Raw genomic sequence first — 21,460 nt, forward strand, 5'->3', positions numbered from 1 at the left:
ATGGAGACATTTTGCAAGCATTAATGACTTAAGCCTGGGATGGAGCTAAGTGTTAGTGTCTGTTTTACACCTAGGTATATTGAGACAAAGGCAGGTCAAATGACTCACCACACGTCACACAACAAGTCAGTGACAAAGCCACCGGGGCCCAGGTCACTTCCTCTCCTCTCCTTCTCACTCATTGTAACGCCCCAATATCTACAGCCCTAAGGCTTCAGCCAAGGCAGAGAGAGAGGAAATGAGACCAAGAGCCCTAATTTTGTTTCTTTAAAGAAAAGAAGAGAACTGTATTTTCGAGGAATGGGAATAGGTGTGGTAGAAGGGTTTGCTCTTATCCTCCCCGCTCATCTGACACTGGTCACACCTTGCCTGATGAGCTCCTGGCTCAGCTCCTTGTTTGAGCCCTGTTTTAAGGCTGTCAACAAGGGACAGTGATTGTGTAACCCTACCCAGTCTCTCCCAGTCTGTTAATCAGCCTGCTAAGCCTCCTTGCTGTTCACGCTCAGTGCCTTCACTGATGTCATTCCACAACACCTGGTTGCCACACATGGCAGCTGGGTTGGCTGGAGTCCGAAGGTTTTTCTTTACTGCAGAGCTAATGCAGGCTCTTACCTGGATGTTGTCCCTAATCTGGCTACCATCCACACACAACACCCTCTCAGCCGAGTGTGGTGGTGCTTTACACCTCAGCTAGCTTGTCTGTCCTGGGGCACAGGCTAAAACTCAAGTGCAGTTTACACTCTGGGAAGGGGGAGGAGTTGAGTGGTCAGGGTGGGATAGATATTTCCCAGGAGCCCCAGAGGAAGCACAGATGCTGGCAGGTCTCTGAAGCTCAGGTGGCCAGTGGGACTCCTGAGGGACCCTCACCAGAGACACACTCTTTATGCTTTATTGGGCCCTTTGTACTTTTATCCTTTGTTTCAAATTAAAATATCTGCACTTCCCTAATCAATTAATTTATGGCCTGGAGGTGTGCCAGCCACTATTTTAGCTATTACCCAGGGATTGAACCTGGGACCTCCAGAGCCAAAAGCACGAGTTGCTCCAGCTTGAGCTAAATAACAAGGTTCTGTGGGAAGGGGTCTGTAACAGATCCCCAGCCTTTGTGGATTAAGCATAAGAGGGACACATAACACACACTGATCCCTGGGTTATACAAGCTTGTTATCTTGGGCTGTGATCTCTCATGAGGCGTGAGTGGGATTGTGCTACCACTTGGTTGGGAAGCATTTAAGAACCATCTAAATGCTTCAAGAAGTGACAGTGGTGACTCTGTAAATGAAATCCTTCTCTCTGTGTAGGTATTAAACCAACGCCCCAGCACAGATTTGGGGCTACATTCCGCCAAAGATGCCATTTTTAGATTGAGAGCTAGAACTAAGTCTTGACCACTTGTGAGCATTAAAATTTCCCTTGCACTTTTGGCAAGAGAGTTCTAGGTGTCTTAGAACCAACATCTCTATAAATTCAAACTAGTAAGTAAAATTCTGCCAATCTCAAATTTCATCTGGACTAAGCAGCTGTGTAATATTTATATGCACTGTTGAAAAGCATGGAATGTTTCACCCCATTGATGGTCCCATTTGAGTGATGGATTAATTAATTTCCCCTGTATAGATTTTATTTTAATTTGTGGCCTGGAGGTTACTTTGGGCTCTTTCAGGAGCCCAACTGCTATATAAATGCCACTCATTATAGTCATTACAATGACCAGTTCTTCAGTTTATGTTCTGAATAGGAAAAAATGTGTGTAACTGCAAAGGATCGACATGAACAGAATATAAAAACGTCTTCTGTTGCTTGGGTAAAAAAAAATCACTTGTACTGTAAACAAGCCTCTTTATTAAATAATTTAGTAAGTAAAAAAAAAAAATATCTGCAAAGCCAGCATACACACATGCCTCCCCACTGAGTCAGCTGGACCTGAGACATGCACTAAACATGTCAAGTAAGTGAGTCCCGGGTCTAGTTCACTAACTTTTATATCTCCTAGCCAGAAACTGCCTGTTATACAAATTGGTGCCAAACCATGTGTTTCTGATGTTGACTGTTTTCCTCTTAGGGATTAACTACACTCACTGACCTAATTCATATTTCACTTTTTGGATGGATTGGGATAATTGTCCAAAATGACCTTGGTTTTCTCCATCCATAACTCAAAAGCCAACTTTTCCTCACAACTTACCTTTTTCTGTCTCAGTGCAAAGTTTTGTGTGGACGGATGTTTAGGGAATGGCAGTGCTAGAAACAAGATCCTCCCACCATCAATGTTTCATGTTACCTATTGTAGTTTTGAGGGGTTCCTATAAGAACTGTAGACTAGTTGATTTTGACATGGTTTGACTGGACTGATTTCTAATAAAGATGCTTACATATGTCTTGGTGAGTAGATGTGCATGATTCTGAGCACTGGATTGCTGACTTGATATATTTTTTATAAATTCTGACAACTCATTTGCATGCTAGATATCCTCAGCCTAGTTCTTCAACTGGCTCATCCCAGTTTCACTAGAGCTATCCTGAAAGCTGCAAGGTTCAGGGTCAGCACAACTTTGCAGTCAAGATGTTGCACTAGTACATCATGGTGACATTGAGTCCCACTGGAGAAATCATTCAAGGTGGCATCTCTGTCTTGATCCCAGCCCTACTACTTATTGGTTCTGCCATCCATGGTACAATCCACTACAGGCTGAGGCTATATGAGATACTCTTAGGAGAATTCTGCGCTACTGCACATGTGCAGAATTTATGTCCCTCACAGATCTCTTTGCTTTCTTGCAGAAAAATGCAGGGAATCAAATGGAAGCTCAAGAGTGCTCATGCAACCCTCCCAAGCAGTATGTTTTGGGTGCCAAGGGCAGCCGGCAGAGAGGTAAATCACTCTGGGGCAGGGGGTGAGACTGGGGAAGACCTAGCTGGTGGCTCCAACTCTGCACCATTCTCAGTTGCTAGTCCCGGCTGGGCTGGGCAGGACGGGACTTCCCTCTTCCCCTGCATGGCACCCGGGGCTGTGTCAGACCCACTCCCAGATCTCTCCCCCAGCTGTAGAAAGCTCTGGAAACTCCCTTTCCCCCTGTGCTTCCTGCATCCATTGGTCCTCAGCTGCAGGGGAAGGGATCATTGTACAGGGAGCTGCTCCCCCATCCACCCAACCCCCATGCATCCAGACCCCCCCCACCAAGCCTAACCCCTCCACCCCCACACCCAGAACCCCCAGACAGCCACCCATACCTGTATCCCCACCCCACTAAGCCACACTCCCCCAGCATCTGGACCCACCACATCCAGACCCCCTGCCGAGCTCTATTCCCCCCACAACCAGCCCCCTCCTGCTGAGCCCAAAACACCTTCACCTGGACCTTCCTGCAGAGTCCCATTACTGTTGCACCCAGAACCCCACAACAAACCCCTGTGCATCCAGACCCCGCCCCACACCCGGATCCCCCACTGAGCTGCCCACACCCAGATTGCCCCCCACAGAACTCTCTCAACCCACACCTGGATCCCCACAACACTAAGCCTCTTCACACTTGGGTCCTACCTTGCTGAGCCTGCTTGCCCACAACTGGTGCACCTGACATGGAGGGGCAGGGCCCTCAGGAGTTTCTGGGGCAGGCCTGGTCCTCACACTGTGTCAGGATTGGGTGCAGCCTCAGCCCTGAGTCAGTGTCCCGGGGAAGAGCTGCACAGTGATCTCCCATCTCTGTGCAGTCAGTGGTCTGTGCTCCCCAATGCCATGCTGGACCCTCCACACTTATTTGACAAATAAAATTTGCAGAATTTTAAAATATTGTGTGCAGAATTTTTAATTTTTTGGCACAGAATGCTCTCAGAGTAATGAGATAAAGGCAACCTAGATAGGCAGGGCCTAGGCATTAAAGCTCTTGCACATGCCTCTGTTAGAAGGCCTTGTTTCCTGTTTGCTAACCTTTTCCTCCGGGCATACGTGCCTTATTCTCATACAACAATTCTAAGTCAGGAGAGTCACTCCTGATCAGCCAGCATGTTTTGCTGTAGACAAGACTTAATTACCAATGGAGATAAGCACACACGCTGAAGTGTTTGCAATACCCACCAAATCTGAGAGCAGGTTACTTAGTACAGGATTTGATGCCAGGCTTCTCAATTGGGAACAAATAACTGGGCAACCAGCCCATTCAAAGAGCCATATTTACTGTAAATAATTGCACGTAGTAGCACACAGAGGACTTGTCATTTTCTTGGATGCTGTTTGTTTACAGCCAGCATTGCTGTCCTATATGCTGTTTTCATTAAATTAATATTACCTCTAACAAGAGCTGGTTAGAAAATGGAATTTCTGTTCTGTGGGAAACTGCAACATTTCAAAATTTGTTGTTCTGAATCAGAAAGAAAAGTTAAAATTTCCAACTTTCCCACACAACAGAAATGCCTAAAAATTTTCATTCTAAACCATCAAAACATTTTGTTTCAATAACGTGAAATTACAGAATAAAAAATAACACATTAAAATTAGCATATTATAATTTAAAAGTTGAAATGAAATAAAATTAAACAGGAAAGTCCAAATGAATATTACCAAAATGTAAGGAGAAAGTCAAAATGACTCGCTTAGACCTCCTTTCACCAAAATGTAGTTGAAATTGACACGTTCCTGCAAAAGTTTCCATTTTGACAAAACTACATTTGGACTGGCTATACCTGTTCTGTGCAGGCTCAAGCCCTAAATGTTGTGTATTTGGAAGGAATAAAAGGGGAAAAGATGATGCCACTTGTCAACACAGCTGGGTTCAAATCCTTGTAAGTGGAACTGGATTTCATGGTCTTATCCTAGTCTGTGGTGGGCATCTGTCTATATCTCAAAGCTACCACTGAATTTGATTTGATTAGCAATCTGTTTGGATGAGGTCTGTGGAATAGCAATTGCTGCCATTCACACATGATTTTAAAATGCTGCTACACCCTATTTCATGAACACAAGCCTCACGTGGCTGTGATTCATGAACACTGGTATGTTTAAAGGTACCCTAAGAAGAATTGCAGCTGTATCTAGTCTCTAATTTACACCTTTAAAATGTACAATGCAACGATGTGACTGACAAAATGTTTGTACCTTTTGCTTTAGTTGTAAAACCGTCTGCTTTATCTGATGAAATTCCTTACAAGAGGCACAACAGGTTCCTGCTTTCACCACGTTGTCAGCCTTCTCAGAAAGCCCAGCTAAAATTAAAACAATTTCCAATATATTTTAAAAGGGAAGAAAACCCAAAGGAAAGAAAAGCATACAGCAGTTGCAAAAGCTACTGTGCCACAGAACAGCCTTTGCGATTTTTATGCTACCCAACAGTGTGAAAGGAAGAGAGGCTCATGCCATTACCAGCTTTTCAATTATGAATCACAACGTAAGGCTGAGCAATTTCACAGAGGCAGTACAGGCCACATTTTAAACGCAGCTGTTTCCAGTTAACAGCCTGAAATGCCCTTTTCCTCTTTTATATCTGAAAATGTTTACACTTGTACTTTTATCTGTGCATTTACACTAGGCCAGCCCTATAGATCCAAAATGATTTACAATCCCCTCCAACCGCCACTTTTCAAATATTGTAAATGACACTCAAACCCCATGCAACGTGACAATCTTACTCAATTTGCACAAAACCGGTCTTTATCAACACTGACTATTCTGCCGTGCAATGGAGCTCCAAGAGCGAACAGGGCTGAGAATTGGGATTCGTGGTAAAGGTTTACAGCCAAGTTAGAGAAAAGGTCACTATAATCGTTAGGTATGTAAGAATGAATCTGTTGCGGAATCTGCAGAATAACCCTGAAAATAAGCATTTCAACCTTATTATTGTTGGCCTCACACAGAGCTAATCACTTTAGCATCACAAACAAACAATCATTGTTTTAATAGTTGTCCCACATGTAGGCTTGGGTAATGATCATCCACAAGAGCCAATAGTAGGAGGGTTCAAACGCTGGACCTTCAGAATTATGGTACAGACTTCTGCGACTGGAGTTAACGGAGGAACGCTAGTAGCAATAGTAGCCGTTTGCCTCTAAATGGACCAGCAGCAGCACGCTTAGCTATTGTGTTATACCTGCTCATTTGAAAACATACTTTAGTATAATTGTTTGGGTCATGTTTTCAAAAATGTGCACTGCTTTTGAAAAATAAAACTGCAACACTAAATACAAACAGGCTTTCTTTTAGTATAGTATTAAGGACATGACTTTTGGATATATATATATATTTACTGTGTCCAATGTAAAAAAATTCACATTCATCATGTTCTTCTGTAATACATAAGGATATGATTCTGTCACTGAAGTCACGGGTTCTGTGACATTCTGGGCCCTCCGTGACTTCTTCTGGGCCAGGGCTGGAGCAGCGGCTACCAGAACAGCTGACCGGTGGCCAGCCCCGGGCTGCCAAACAACTGACCAGCAGTCACCCCAGGGGCCACCGCAACAGCTGGCCAGCGATCAGCGCCGGGGCTGCTAGAGCAGTGGCAGCCGGAACAGCTGACTGGTAACCCAGCCCCTGGGCACTCAGAACAGCAGTCGGGGGGGGGGGGGGAACCGCTGGAACAGGTGACCTGCCGTCTGCCCCAGGGCCGCCAGAACAGTGGCTGCAGCCAACCTCGGGACTACGGGAACAGGGACAGGTCACGGGCTTCTGTGAATTTTTGTTTATTGCCCTCAACCTGTCCCTGACTTTTACTAAAAATACCCGTGACAGAATCTTAACCTTAGTAATACACCAGGATACTAATACAGCTTCACAGCCAATTGATTTTTCTGTAGGATTATTCTACCAGACTCCACACCCAGGAAGCCTTTTGGGATCCACTGCAACAAGTAGTTCTGCCTTTGAGAGAGAGAGGTTTATTTTTCTTATCTTGGTATGTCAGATCAGAAACATGCCCTGTACTTCCTTGTCCTAAAGTACGAAGAGGAAGATGATAAAGAGGAGGTAAGGTTAGCTGATCATCAGTATTAAGGGTATCAGAATTAGTCATGAATAGTCAAAAGATTAGGAGATTCAGACAAGCATCTAAGCACTCATATGCTTATCAAGTGCCTCATTTAACACTCACTGTAGCCAATAGGAGTCTTTTCACTGATTGCATTGGGCATTAGAACATCCCTCAAATACTCCTCTGAATTTTATTTGGTCCTTTTTTCAGCTAGAAATACCAGGCTCCTTTGTGAGCTTTCCAGTGCTTCCTAATAGTGTACAAGATGGTAATACTTGGAGAACAGCTTCCCTCATCATATTCGCCACAGATTCATCAATTTAAGACCAGAAGGGATCATTATATCGTCTAGTCTGACCTCCTGAATAATACAGGCCATAAAATTCACGCAGTTACCCCCTGCACTTAGCCCAATAAGTTGGGTTTGGCTAAAGCATATCTTTGAGAAAGGCACTTAGGCTTGATCTGAAGACATCAAAAGATGGAGAATCCACCATCTCCCTTGGTAGTTTGTTGCATTGCACGGTTACAAATTTGTGCCTTGTTTCCCATTTGAATGTGTCGGTCTTTAATGTCCAGCCACTGGTTCTTGCTGTGCCTTTCTCTGCTAGATTAAAGAGCCCTTCAATACCTAATGTTTTCTTCCTGTGAAAGTACTTCTACACAGAAATCAAGTCACCTCTTGATCTTCTTTTTGATCAGCTAAACAGACTGAGCTCTTTAAGTCTTTCCCTGCAAGGCATTTTTTCCAGACCTCAAATTCTGCACATTCTCCCAACTTTTCAACTTCTTTTTAAAAATGTGAATATTTTTGTGCCAGTATTTCTAGACAAAAGCAGGAATTACAGAGACATGCATCATTTTAAAAATAAAAAGATAATTAGGCTTGTCTGTTTTTAAACTACAGTAAAAATGTTGGTTTGGAACAAGTATTAAACCAAAGTCCCTTTCAATTTTTATTTTATCCCAATGAGTTCACCCCCAACACCCCTGATGACTGGACTGTGTTGAGAAATGTTGCTGAAAGCAACAACAGTCAGAGAAAAATTGCCAGCTTTCTCTGCTGTCTTTAACCCCATGCAATCCCATTGGAACCAGTGGGACTGAGCGGTGTATAAGAAACACTGAATTTGCCCCTAGTTCTAATATATAATCCAGTTCATCTGTACGACCGATGTAGAGCAAAGGTCCGTGCATCAACAAAATATCGTTATAATAGTTGACTGCAGCCATCAGTGAGGTGGTCTAATAGTTGGAAAGGATCATGCTGCAGAGAATTGTGTGAATCTAGTTGGATCCAGTAGTCTCTGTGACCATCAAAACACAATCCAACACGCTGGTGAGAACAAGGATAAGATATCTCCCTATTTCCCGACTTGTGCACGGCAGGATTCCCCTGATGTACACCAAAGGGAGGTGATGTTCTGACCATGAAAACAGTCATCCATCACTACCTTGTGACCCCAGACATCAGATCCAGAGTGTGTCCACTTCTGAATAGAACCAGAATCCATCTGGGTCATGCCCATTGGTCAAGGAAGCAATGAGATTCTGAGGCAGTCATCATTGGTGCAGATACTGAATTCAGGCAGAGTAAAACTTGGCAACCCCAGGGTTCACCAACACTTCAGTGGGATGTTTAAATAAACAGTTTGCATTGTATAAAACTTGAATCTGGGGGCTAAACTACTTGACAGAGTCCCTTTGAACCTGTCCCATCTTAGAAGGCCTCCTACAGTACAAACAATTAAGTCCAGCTCACATGATGTTTTGTTGGCCTTCTTCAGAGCCCTTTACCTCGTTACTGGTGAGCCCTGCAGCTGCTATTGATAAGAAAACTGCTTGGAGAGGCAGTATGTTTCTTTAGCATACGCTGGAAGTCACGATCTTGCTTATGCTGGAAGAGAGAGAGATCCTGCCAGGAGGAGATCTCTACAGGGAGCTGTTCTGAATGCATTCTTTGCACAGAGATTATTTAGTTTATCATCTGTGTTGTATTATCTGGGCTCAGACTGCAGAGAAGGTTTAGTTTGTCCACCTTTGAGTGTGTAACTGTATTGTCTCTGTAATGTGAAAAATGACTGCTGAAGCAGCAAGGATGCAGCCCCTTTTGGTGCCTGATGTACAAATCCAAAGCATATTTAATCCAATCCACTGCTAGTAGAATAGGGCCAATTCTTCTGGCTTTGCAGAGTAAACAATTATTAACTCTCTGTGTAAGGTATGTTATATTTGGAATTATGGTGAGATGTCAGATTTTTGTCTGTTTTTATGTTGTCTCAAACAAAATATTGTCAGAAAATTTGCCTTAGTGTTCCAGCGACCTATATAATGTGACTCTATTGTTCTTTATAAGGTTATTACAACTTAAATGTGTTGCTGTTTTATAATGGTGCAGGAACTTACATTTACCACCAGGTGGCATATAATTTATAGACCTGGAAGTCACCTGCTGAAAATCCTCTTGTTCTGCGTGCTCGCCAGTATTTTGCAGGCTAGTGTGCTTAATACAAAAATAGGTAGGGCCAAATTCTGCTCTCATTTACATCTGAAATCTGTGAAATTATTCTAGATTTACGCTGGTGTAACAGAGCAGAATGTAGCCCTTAGATTCTGCATGCTGCCTCTCCAACTGCTGCTGGTAACTGAGAGATGGTGTCCTATGCCACACAGGAGACATGGATTATAGTGGAAAGAAAACTGTGTTACAAACTGCTGTTTGCAGATAGCTGAAGTTCATTTACAAATGCCTAGAATATTTTCAACAGTCAATAATCCTGAATGCTATGGACATTCCTCTGTCAGAAAGCTTGAATTACAGAGGAAATGTTAATTATAAATATATCTGCAAGGGTATTAGTGACAACACACTTTTTGTTAATGACATCTTTATAAATAAAAGAATTATAAATATTTGAAAGCTACAAAGCGCAATCGCAGAAACCTGGGGTGCTCCAGATACATGTTTTCAGTGGGACAAATAAAAATTACAAAATGTTTGTGCCTATTGTCCAGCTGGGGTTTGGAAAAGTCAGTGATATAAAATGTACTTTCAGTCATTAATAGGTGAGCCAACTGTATGTAACCTGAAGTTCATCAAAAGATGTTTTCAATTTTTTTCTTTTTTCCCCCCTCTGTTACTAACTTTCTGTATCTGTGATTAATTTAAATTATCCCAACGTTTATTAATTTAAAGGCATTGGATGATGGCAAACACTTTTATACTTAATACCAATGTTCAAATAAAACAAAAAGCCGAAAAGCTCAACATTCTATATTTATTGGAACAAATTCTGATCTCTGTTGCAACAGTGCCATCCAATTAACTTCAGTGCCATGGAATTCAAGAACTCTACAGCCACAGATGGAATTTAGCCTACTGGTTTAGATTATTAAAACATAAGTTGACTCTCCAGGTATGATTTTGGTGTGTGCCTGAAAGCTCAAAAGCACTAACACTGGGCCATCTGCTAATCTCATTGGTATTAGTGTAAATACAGACTAAAGCCACTTTAGCGATTTTGGATTTATGGAGGTCAGAATCTGGCTCATTTTCCTCTAAGTGAGATCCCACACTGAACTAAATTCTATTCTTAGTTACCCCTGTATTAAGATTTGGCTTATTATTATTATGTTAGCTGCAAGTATTTTATGTGTTTCAGACAAAGTGGTCTAAATTAAGTAGTAAGAGCTAGATTCATTATTCACCTACCCTTCCCCTCCAGGGAGAATCTTTTCCACATGCTTCAAAATACTAGCTTTTCATTTTCACTCCTCTCACACGCAGACATTACAGTTCATTAAATGCTAATTACAGGGAAAAGGTAGCTCCAGAACAAGCCATGGGAATTGCCCTGGGAACTCAAGAGTACAGTATCTCAGGGGCAATAAAAGGCTTATGCTCACATAGATTTTTTTACATTGTTACAGTAGTGGTCTAGTTGATGAGAACCTAGGTTTGCCATGAATGTACACTATATCAAGACACTGAATGAGGTACACATATCTTCTGTATGGATCACATTATGAGACAGTACCTGGTTGCCCCCTCCCATGGCTAAAGGAGAAGAAATCACCAAGAGATTCTCCTACTGGGGTTTTCTTCCCAAACATTCCATCAGCCAGAGGGCCGTGTGTTTTGCACCCCTGCAGGACAGTGAGATGCTAGCCCCAAAACCCTGTGGAGCCCCTGAGATGTTCAATGGGAGGCCAGGGCCATCCATAGGGGTTTTCTAGACAGTGACTGTTCCTAGGAGCACCATGGACAGAGGACTATGGAAGCATGGTACAGCCTTTGGATAGTTCACTTGCTTTTTAGTAATCTAAAGTCAATGGACCAGATTCAGTTCTGTTACCCCAGGGCACCTGAATTTGGCATTGGCTGTATTACATTTCCACAGCTCCCTCTCTATGATGCATCAGTTTTCTTAGGCTATATTTGGCCCAGGATATTACTGCACGCTAGTATATACCTTTGTCTCCTTTGGTGCAAGTCCTCCCGTCATCTTCTCGGATATAGCCTTCATGACATTCACATCTGTAACTGCCCAAGGTGTTGACACAGATTTGAGAGCAGAGAGTCTCATTGTTTGTGGCACACTCATCGATATCTGAAGTTGAACAAATGTTGAGAATCCCCCAAAAGTTACAGAGGTTCAGAGATCAAATAAGATATTTCCCTTACTGGTTCCATTATCTGAAGGGATTCTGAATGGATGGTCAAGCAACCACAGAACTTCAGGGGGCCTGGGCCACAGTTTCACATCAATTATATTATAATTATTAACATGCATGGCCCTTTACACATGACTACCTCTTGACAAGTCCTTGCATCAAAACTTGATCCTGAAAACCTTGGCTCATGTAAATACTCACCCATGCAAGGTAGCGCTACTGAGTTAGCTGGGAGTGGTATAAATCCCTGAATTAGGAGTTACAATCTGAACTGAATCTCAGAGGTTTGCTTTCATAATTTAACATAATTTCCCTGGTTTTCAGTTTGATGTGAGAATTGTGCCCTGTTTCATTGCCAAAGACCTTGAATACTGCTCAGAGACTGCATGGGGAAGGAATTAACAAGGGGGGGGGGAAACTTATACAGCTATTTACTTAAATCAATTAAAAGCACGCATACTAAAAGAATGAAGGAAAGTAAGAGGAAAGGGTCTAGCACTATTCAACTTCTTCTCTGAAGAATTTCTAAAAAATTGAAAATTCTGCCTGACGCAGGACACAGCCTTAACCAAAGATAAATGTGACATGTTCTTCATACCCACCTAGGCAGTAGGGTTTCTCTCTGTTCCTGTGTCTCTCACGGTCATACCGGTATCCAGGATAACATGTACAAAGGACACGTCCAAAGTTATCTGTGCACTGCTGTTCACACGGAGCTTCTGCACACACATCGTAGTCTAAAGAGAGAAAAGCGTGCTTAAGGGAAACATTGGAAGCAGGCTCATGTGTTTAGGACAACCATATGATTTGATATTTTATCTCATCTTATGTTATTGTTCATTAACAAAGTCCAACTGCATTATCACAGCAGATGGAAGAAACACAAGTGAGATTGTCACAAAACGTAACTAATGTTTTATTGGGGAATTATAATTCCTAGCCACAGCTTTTCTACAGGTCTAATAATTTGAGAAAGAGGCACTTTCTTTGTGTTTGTACAGCACCTTGCACAATGGGATCCTAGCACAAATAAGGCTCCTAGGTGCTACAATATAATAAAATAATAATTAATATGCTGCTTTGGTTGCAGAGAATTAGTAATTATTCTCAGGGAAATATTTGCTTTTTTTCCCCTCCCCAAATTCACAAGTGACAGAAGCAACAGCTGCTGTGTAATATACTATACAATAGCTTACAGATAATTCAGTGGCAAATACATTGAGAAAACGTTTCAGAAAGAAAAGTTAGTTAAAAAAATACATTAACTGCACCAAACCTACCCTAATTGCCCAAGCAAAGAGCACATAGTTAATAAGATATCACCGTTTTTAATAATATAAATGTGCTGACTAGCATCTGATACTAAGCCTCTTACCAGAGTGTAGTGGAGCTTTCCACTTGGCCCTCTGGGGGTATAGGCTGAAGCCCAAGTGAAGCTTTCATTTGGGCTGGTAACCATTCACTTTGCAATGAGGATGTAGGCTAAATCACACCAGTGATGATAGTCATCCAGTGCTTTCCCACAATTCCCCCCAGAAGTCCAGAACCATAGACAAATTCTCCCACAATTCACTGGGAAGGAATTACAGAGTGGCTCATCTTACCATAGCACTAAGATCCATGGGATATGCCCCCAGAAGTCCGAGTGACATATACAGGTGAGTGCAGTACCAGAGAGGACACAATGATTTAGGTAGGGCTTTAGAGTCTGGATGCTAATGCCCTGGCGAGGCTAACAATGCTCAGACCAAGATGCCAATCACCCAAGTTAACTCTGCAGTAAAGACATTCCCTCAGTGTGAAGGTTGATTAGCTGGAGAAGAAGGGCAAACTGAGGCACTGGCAGGGCCCAAAGCAAGTCTGGATAAGCGCTGCTGCAGGCTCTTAGAGTTTATATCAAAATTCATGACAGTGTTGCTTTATATCATTTAAAAAAAAACTTCTACATGTTTAATTCAGAGTTTATAAAAGGGCCAGTCCACTGTTTCTAACCTTTTAAAAATATATATTATTTTTAATTGTTGCTTGTATTATTTTGGCAACAAGGACCTGTAACCGTGGTCCAGGAACCCACTGCCTCAGGCACCGTACAAACACAGAACAAAAAGACAGTGCCTGCCCCCAAAAGCTTGCAATTTAAGAAAATGTAAATCTAAGTAAAATCTAAATGTTTTTGCCAACATTCCAACACTCTTTGCATATATACCGTACTTTAAAAATTATTGATTGACTGTTGAAGAAATATTCTGATTCATACTAGTGACTAGCAGCCACCTTGTGAATTGCAGAATTTTCCAAAAGATCAAATGTCATAACAAATTACTGATAGATGGTAATGCAGGTTAAGCCCCATCACAGTTGCAGACTTAACTGCACTTTGCTCCCACTCCTGGTCTTCCTTGAAGGCACCCTCTAAAGGTCTCAGGCTCTCAGCCATTACTTGTGTCAGACAGAGAGCTGCACTTCTCTCCCCGCAGACCAGGGGTTGAGGCTTGTAGCCCCTCTGCACCACAGTGTGATTTCCCCAGCAGGTCTGACCAAGGTCTGGCCCATGTGGTTAACCTCTCTTCAGGGGCTACAGCAGTGTACACCAGTTACCAGCCAGTCTTCATACAGCAAAATACTTTCATTCTTAGAGTAAAAGCATTACAGAAAAAACAAATGAAAGTTCCTATATACATGAGAAAAGCTTACCCAGAGACCACCCATCAGTCCTATGGGGTCCCAGTAAGCCAAAGTCCTTCCAACCCTTCGGCAAGGGTTGGGACCCCCCACCACCACCTTGGACAGAGGATCCTGTCCACTTGCTGAATCAAAGGAAGGACCTGTGCCAGTTCAAGCTCATCCTTTTATACCAAAAGCCCTTTCTTTGTTTCCTAGCCTCTGGAAAAACCCCACTTGAACCAGTATATGCAACCAGGAGGCGCGGAGGGGAGAAGCTCTCTTAAACGGGAAGAGGCAGAGAAATAGGAAGGGGAGTTGTGGCACATCAGGTAATGTGTTTCAGTGGGCCTGATCAATTCAGCGTGCCCCAACTCACTGTGTTTATAATCTGTATCTAAAAGGTATTATGTAATATGTCACTGGAAACTCACTGATCATTAATATTATTTCATGATTTATATATGGGGTGTGTATTAAGAGTTATGGATATAGGCAGGAATGATGACTAAAATTTGCACAAGCCAGGCATGTCAGGGGAATTGGTAAGCAGCTCTGCCCTAGATGAAAGAATGCGTATTTGCTTCTCTGCCTAGCACAATCATCAGGCAGAGACAACGAAGGGCCATTTACATATTAGGTAAACAAAGCTACCGAGCTATCAAGAGGGGGAGGAGATAGCTTCCAGCAGAGAACAGAAACGTTATCTGCGCGATAAAGTCTGAACCTCTGCACGATTAAGTTCAGGGGGATCTGAACCTCAAATGATAAGTAATTGAATCAACTGATTGAAGACAATATTACTGTATTATAAAAGTTTATTGAGTGAGATGTTTTATGAAAGCAAATGACACACTGGTGATTAATACCATCGTAAAATGTGTGCATAAACACTGCATAAGGAATTATGGATTTCCATTGATATTAAGCTTTACAGTCTGTGTCTAAACAAAAGGAGAAACAGGTCTCGCCCAGACAGGAGGGAATGTCACAGCTATTTACCTGTCTCCTATATCAATTAAGCATGGGGGAATCAAAACAATGGAAGCCCCATTTACATACAGGGTGATGGGAAGCTCATAGAAAGGGGAAAACAGAATGAGGTCATCCTGCCTCTTGAAACAACGTCACTGAACTTTGGAAGACATAAGCAAAGACGGAAGCCATCTTTGGCATCCATCACTAGACAGACACAAGGGAACAGAGCTCTTGCAAGCTGGGAAAGATGGCTCTTGCATGCTGAGAAAAATGGAGGAGTTGAAGTCTCTGCAAACTGAATATAGGCGAGAAACCTGCTTAGGCAAAGACCTTTCACCTAGGAAGACAAGGGAAGCCAGCATCTTGTACTTCTGTGGAAGGTCCTGACTGAGGGAAAGTCAGCCATGGCTGAGAAGAAGGAAGACCAATGAGAGAAAGCATCTTGAACAAAGCCTGTAGCTTACTAAATTTAGTTGTAGACTTTTAGATGCATTTTCACTTTTATTTGCTGGTTTCCCTTTCTAACTTTATTCCTTTTACTTGGCATCACTTAATCTATGTCCTCTTGTTAATACATTTGTTTTATTTTAACTATAAACCAACTCAGTGCTGTGTTTGAAGAGCAGAAGAAATTGCTCACCTTGTGCAGTAACTGTGTTTCTTCAAGATGTGTGTCCCCATGGTGCTCCACTTCAGGTGTGCATGTGCCTCTCAAGCCCTTAATCAGAGATTTTCTGTTGGCAGTGTCTGTTCGACCCATGCATGTGCTATACGACCTCATGGTGCACGCCAAAGTATATGGAGCCGCAAGGGTGAACGGCGCTCAGTTCCTTCTCTATTTGAATGTCCAACAAAGAACGGTCTGAAGCAGAGGGGAGGAGGACAGGTAGTGGAGCATCCATAGGGACACACATTTTGAAGAACCACAGTTACTGCACAAGGTGAGTAACCTCTTCTTCAAATAGTGTCCTTATGGGTGCTTCCACTTCAGATGACCTCCGAGCAGTATCCACACATGAAAAATCCCCTTGTTTGACAGTCTCTTAGATGAGGAGTACTAGTGGCACCTTAGAGACTAACCAATTTATTTGAGCATAAGCTTTCGTGATCTTATGGTCAAATAAACTGGTTAGTCTCTAAGGTGCCACTAGTATTCCTTTTCTTTTTGCGAATATAGACTAACACAGCTGCTACTCTGAAACCAGTCTCTTAGATGGTATCAAAGATGGTAACACCTGTCCTTTTGGGGAAAACAGAAGAAGTTAGTTGAAATGGGCTGGAGATTGTTGTTAAAGTCCAATCCCCTTTCATCTCAGGTGGTGTTCAGGATTCAGCTGGAGCCAGAGGAGGAGCAATGTCATCGTGGTCCCTCTCTCTTGCCTGGTGTGGTCAGGCTTAGGACCAAGAAGGTCTGCGTTCACAGGAAGCCACGATGGTGAAGCTCACTCCCATAGCTAATTTCTGCCCCTGCACAATCTCTTTAAGGACCCTTAAGGAGCTTCAGAATTGAGTCTAAGATTGAAGACAGTACAGCACAACCAAGCATCGCATCAGATCTGGTGTTGTGGACCAAGGCATTGTGTTTACAAAAAGTATGCACTGAAGTCTGTGTAGCAGCTTTGCATATCTAAGACACTGGAATGTTATAGATTAAAGCTGTGGAAGTTGCCTGTGATCTGGTAGAGTGTGCTATTATCCTTGGGGAAAGTAGAGCACTAGTTGTGTTATAGCAAGCGATGATACACCCAGAGATCCCCCTTGAAAGTCTCTGTGTAGAGATTGTGGACTCCTTGGATCTCTCTGTGATAGAGACAAAAAATCAAGGTGATTTCCAAAATTGCTTGGTCCTATCTAGATAAGAGACCAATGCCCATCTAATATCTGTCTCATACAGAGATGTACGTGGTTTAGGGGAAAATACACCTGGTAATGAATGGCCTGGTTAATGAAAATCCAACAGCACTTTAGGTAAGAATTTATGGTGGCCATTAACAGATCTTGTCCTTGAAAGATATCATAAATGGAGGGTCTGCCATCAAGGCCCCAGTCTCCCCAAGTCTGTGAGCTGAAATGATGGCTACTAGAAAGGCCATCTTCATAGATAACTGAAGCAGAAAGCAGGTTCAGCCTATGGCAAACAAAGGTCCCATGAGGTACTTAAGTACAGGTTGAGATCCCAAGTAGGAGTAGGATCCTTAAACTGTGGGAGAGGTTCCCTAAACACTTAATAAATCTTGAAGACATAGGGTGAGCAAATATGGAAAACCCTTCCAGTGGGGGATGAAGTGCTGATATTGCAGCCAGATGAACCTTAATAGAGATAACTGATAACCTGATTTCTTCAGGTTCAGCAGGTGCAAGATGACTGAAAGCAAAGAAAATTCAGGCACTACACTGTCACAGTGACAGTAGTACTTGAATCTTTCCTATTTCTGAAGGTAATTTTAGTTGACTCTTTTTCACTGTTTAGTAATACTTGTTGTACTCCTGTTGAGCAGGCGGATTCTAATCTTCTGAATGCCCTGAGGCAGAAGTCCCCTCAGTTGGGGTGAAGCACGCTATCTGCACTCTAGAAGAGGAGATAAAGGATGATTGAAAGCTTGAATGCAGGTTGGACACACAGGTGAAGCAGGTAAGAATACCAAATCTGTCTCAGCCAGCTTGGTACTATAGGGATGACCCTGGCATTGTCCTGTCTGATCTTGTTAATCACTCTTCATATTAGCAGTATTGGAGGGAAACCATAGAAAAGGTCAAATAATTCTGGCTGCAGCATGTGGATGGACTGAAGAATGGACAGGTGATAAAGAAAGAGACCAGAAAGGATGAAGCAGAATTTTTGGCAATGGGGATACTGAGGAAGGAGAATCTGACCAGGGTTTGTCTACACTAGACTCTTATCTCCAGTTAATCTTCATCAAGAAACTCACAGTAGTGAACATATTTGTAAAAGCTACCATGGATGCTCCCTGAATGTTTGATCCAGGCTACAAGCATGTGTGCTTTGCTTTAGGCTGAGCCCAGAGAAGGAAGAGAGAATGGAATTGTCAACCATGAATAGTAAGACAGAGAGAGAGGAAGTTCTGGAGAAAAGATGAGAAGTTCTATTTTTGACATGTTTGGTTTGAGAAAGTGGGGCAGAAGGAGATGTCAGAGAGGCAACAATAAAATAGTACTTAGCACTCAGTCTCAAACTGCTTTTCTAAATATCATTATCCCCAGAGTAGGACAAGGTAGAACAGGGAAAGGAGAATGAACGGAAATGACAGGAAGAAGGTTGAAGATCAATGACAATGCCATTGCCTTAGGGAGGAGAGACTATTTAAAAAACACCTGCCCCAGAAGGAGAACCAGGTCTTTCTGAGGCAGACATAAAAGAGTAGATGGAGCAGGGTCTGCTTTAGCTCCTAAGCCCTTCCTTGTACTCACTGCTAGTTGCACAGGAAGACGGTACTACAATTGCTTTCTTGGTGTTGTGATTTGCCAGTAATGGCTAAAAGGCAAAGATATACTTTAATAAAGAAGCTAACAACCTGAGACATCTGTAATATACTTATGTGCCTGGGTTGAGATATGCATTTCAAGCACACTCATACTGCCAAGATTATGATGAAACGATGTGTGGGGAGTGGTTACATTTTAACAGAGTAAGTTAAAAGAGTGTTTCCCTGAATCATAGTGTTTCTAGTTTATACACTATGGCCCCAAACAGTTTCAGCTGTTTCCACTGTTCCTTAGGTCTGTGAAATTCAAGGTGAAACTCAGGTCAGGTTGATATGAGGCCTAACGGAGGATACAAAGAGGGAGGTAGAGAAACCACAGCCAGCAAACAAGTTCATTTAAAGAAAGAAATGCTCCAAGCTTGTTAAGATCCAGAGCCCAGGGACAGCATAACTAAAGTCAATGGAATCATAATTAAGAGCTACTTTCAGGTTCACCTAAATCTGAATAGGTCAAAACTAGAAGCACCAATTCTCTTTTGTTGTGGCTTTTTTCTTATCCATAACCCTGTTTCTTCTCCCACAATCTCTGATTCTTAGTGAATAATCACTACAGACACAAGCTATTTTACTGGAGACACCATCCTAAGAAAGCCAGGGGATGGATTTGCAGAGAGCCTGCATTCTTTCCATTCTATATGGTCTCTGTTTCTGTTTCTCTCTCTCTCTAGTCTACAAAACCAAAAATTTCTTCAATCCAACATCATGCTTCTACTCAATCTCGGTCTCTCACACTGTAGCTTACCATTCCTGCCATGAGCTCCCTGCACAAACACAAAGGCAAAGCCCAAAATCAAAATCATTAGCATAAGCAGACCAAGTTGAACTGATCTCATTCAAACATCATCCATTCTTGCAGCAGCTCTGCTGGGTCTTGTGCTGGGAGCACTTTGAATTTCTCACCACACTGACAGCACGAGGATCAATATTTTTAGGAGGTGGCTGTTTTTTGTCACAAAGTGTTGCTATCTGACAACGAACTCACTCACTCACCCAGGGGCAAATGGCAGCAAGATCCACAGCTGGGAGGAACCTGTTGGCCAGAATTTATAAGCCAAAGAACAAGCAGTTCACTGGGTCTCTCAAGAACGACTTTACCCTACCCTACCATGACCATATTCCCTTCAAAATGTTTACATCTCATACTAAGAAAGCTCACTGACCAACTCCATAGTCCCAGTGTGGCATTGTCCTTGTACAGATGTGTTACCCAGCACAGGCTTTTTATTTTCAGCTTAAAGAGTTTGCCTGCAGCAAGAGGATTTTGCAGCTTTGCAGTCAGTCTTAGCTCTGCATATATGGCTTGATCCTGCACCAGGGAAGTCAGTGAGAAGAGGAGATGTCTTATGTGAAGAAGTTTTGTGAATAACTATTTTAGGGACTGGTCCAAATCCTACTGAAGTTACTGGAGAGACACCCGGTGATGTCAATTGACTTCAGATTGTGCCCTTAAAATTCATGCCTGTCATCCGGTAGCACCATGTGTTGTGTCCATGAGCTACAGCTTGACTTGCAAAGGCATCTCATTCTTTTCTAAAAGATGATCCAAATTGTGATGTTCCCCTCCATATGCTTTATGAAAGTATGCTTATGAATATGACATTACTGGAATATGCTTTATGCTAAATACCCCTTGTATGGTGTCATTAGAAAGCTTATAATCTACTGAGTGTGTTCACCCTATTTGTTTGCATGTATTATTTCTATGTCTGGAGTTAGGAGAATAAGACATAAACTTGTATCACTGATGTAAACATATTAAGTGGAGGCCATTAAGGGTGCTCCAGAAAGAATCAGTTGTAAATGGCCCAGTTACTTGGAAGCCTTCCTGTGTACAGCCCATGGGGAATGGAAACTAGACCATGTCACCTGATAATGAAATCCATCCTAAATCTGGTACTTTTCCATTTAGAAGGAGGGGTGGGGACCCAGAGAGACAAAAGATTCTCGCCTTGTGCCAAAACTATAAAAGGGGGTGGAGCAGGACTAAGCGGGCTGCCAGTCATGAGAAAACCACTACTTACACCTGAGATGCCTGCTGGATCTAACAAGGACTGTACCAGGGGAAAGGATTGGGCCCAGACTAGGAAGGAGTCTAGTCTGTGAAAGAAGCTTATTGGAACATCTCTGAGGGTGAGATATTACCTCTAATCAGTTTCTTAATGTATTAGGCTTAGACTTGCATGTCTTTGCTTTATTTTGCTTGGTGACTGACTTTGTTCTGTCTGTTATTACTTGAAACCAGTTAAATCCTACTTTTTATACTTAATAAAATCACTTTTGTTTATTAATAAACCCAGAGTAAGTGATTAATACCTCAGGGACCAAACAGCTATGCATCTCTCTCTATCTGTGTTATAGAGGGCAGACAATTTATGAATTTACCCTGTATAAGCTTTATACAGAGGAAAACGGATTTATTTGGGGTTTGCATCCCATTGGGAACTGGGTGTCTGGGTGCTGGAGACAGGTAACCTGCTGAACTGTTTTCAGTTTAGTCTGCAGCTTTGGGGGTGTGGACCAGACTTGGGTCTGTGTTGCAGCAGGCTTGCATGTCTGGCTCAACAAGGCAGGGTTCTGGAGTTCCAACTGGCAGGTAAAATGGGCTCAGGGTAATTTCAGCACATCAGGTGACAGTCCCCGGGTGAGCTCTGTGACTGAACCCATCACAAAGATGTTCCAAGACCT

General features: G+C 42.6%; 1 protein-coding gene across 1 annotated transcript in view; it reads right to left on the bottom strand.

Moving 5' to 3' along the window:
- Positions 1-21,460, bottom strand: part of CCBE1 (collagen and calcium binding EGF domains 1) — a 184,845-nt gene that overhangs the window by 12,995 nt on the left and 150,390 nt on the right. Inside the window, exons 4-6 of the mRNA XM_077816232.1 lie at positions 12,236-12,370; positions 11,432-11,569; positions 5,093-5,199 (exon numbers count right to left, since the gene is read on the bottom strand). Coding sequence (XP_077672358.1) covers positions 5,093-5,199; positions 11,432-11,569; positions 12,236-12,370 — 380 coding nt within the window. The remainder of the gene's footprint in view (positions 1-5,092; positions 5,200-11,431; positions 11,570-12,235; positions 12,371-21,460) is intronic.

The sequence above is a fragment of the Eretmochelys imbricata genome, chromosome 5 (assembly GCF_965152235.1).
Source record: "Eretmochelys imbricata isolate rEreImb1 chromosome 5, rEreImb1.hap1, whole genome shotgun sequence".
NCBI classification, from domain to species: Eukaryota; Metazoa; Chordata; order Testudines; family Cheloniidae; genus Eretmochelys; species Eretmochelys imbricata.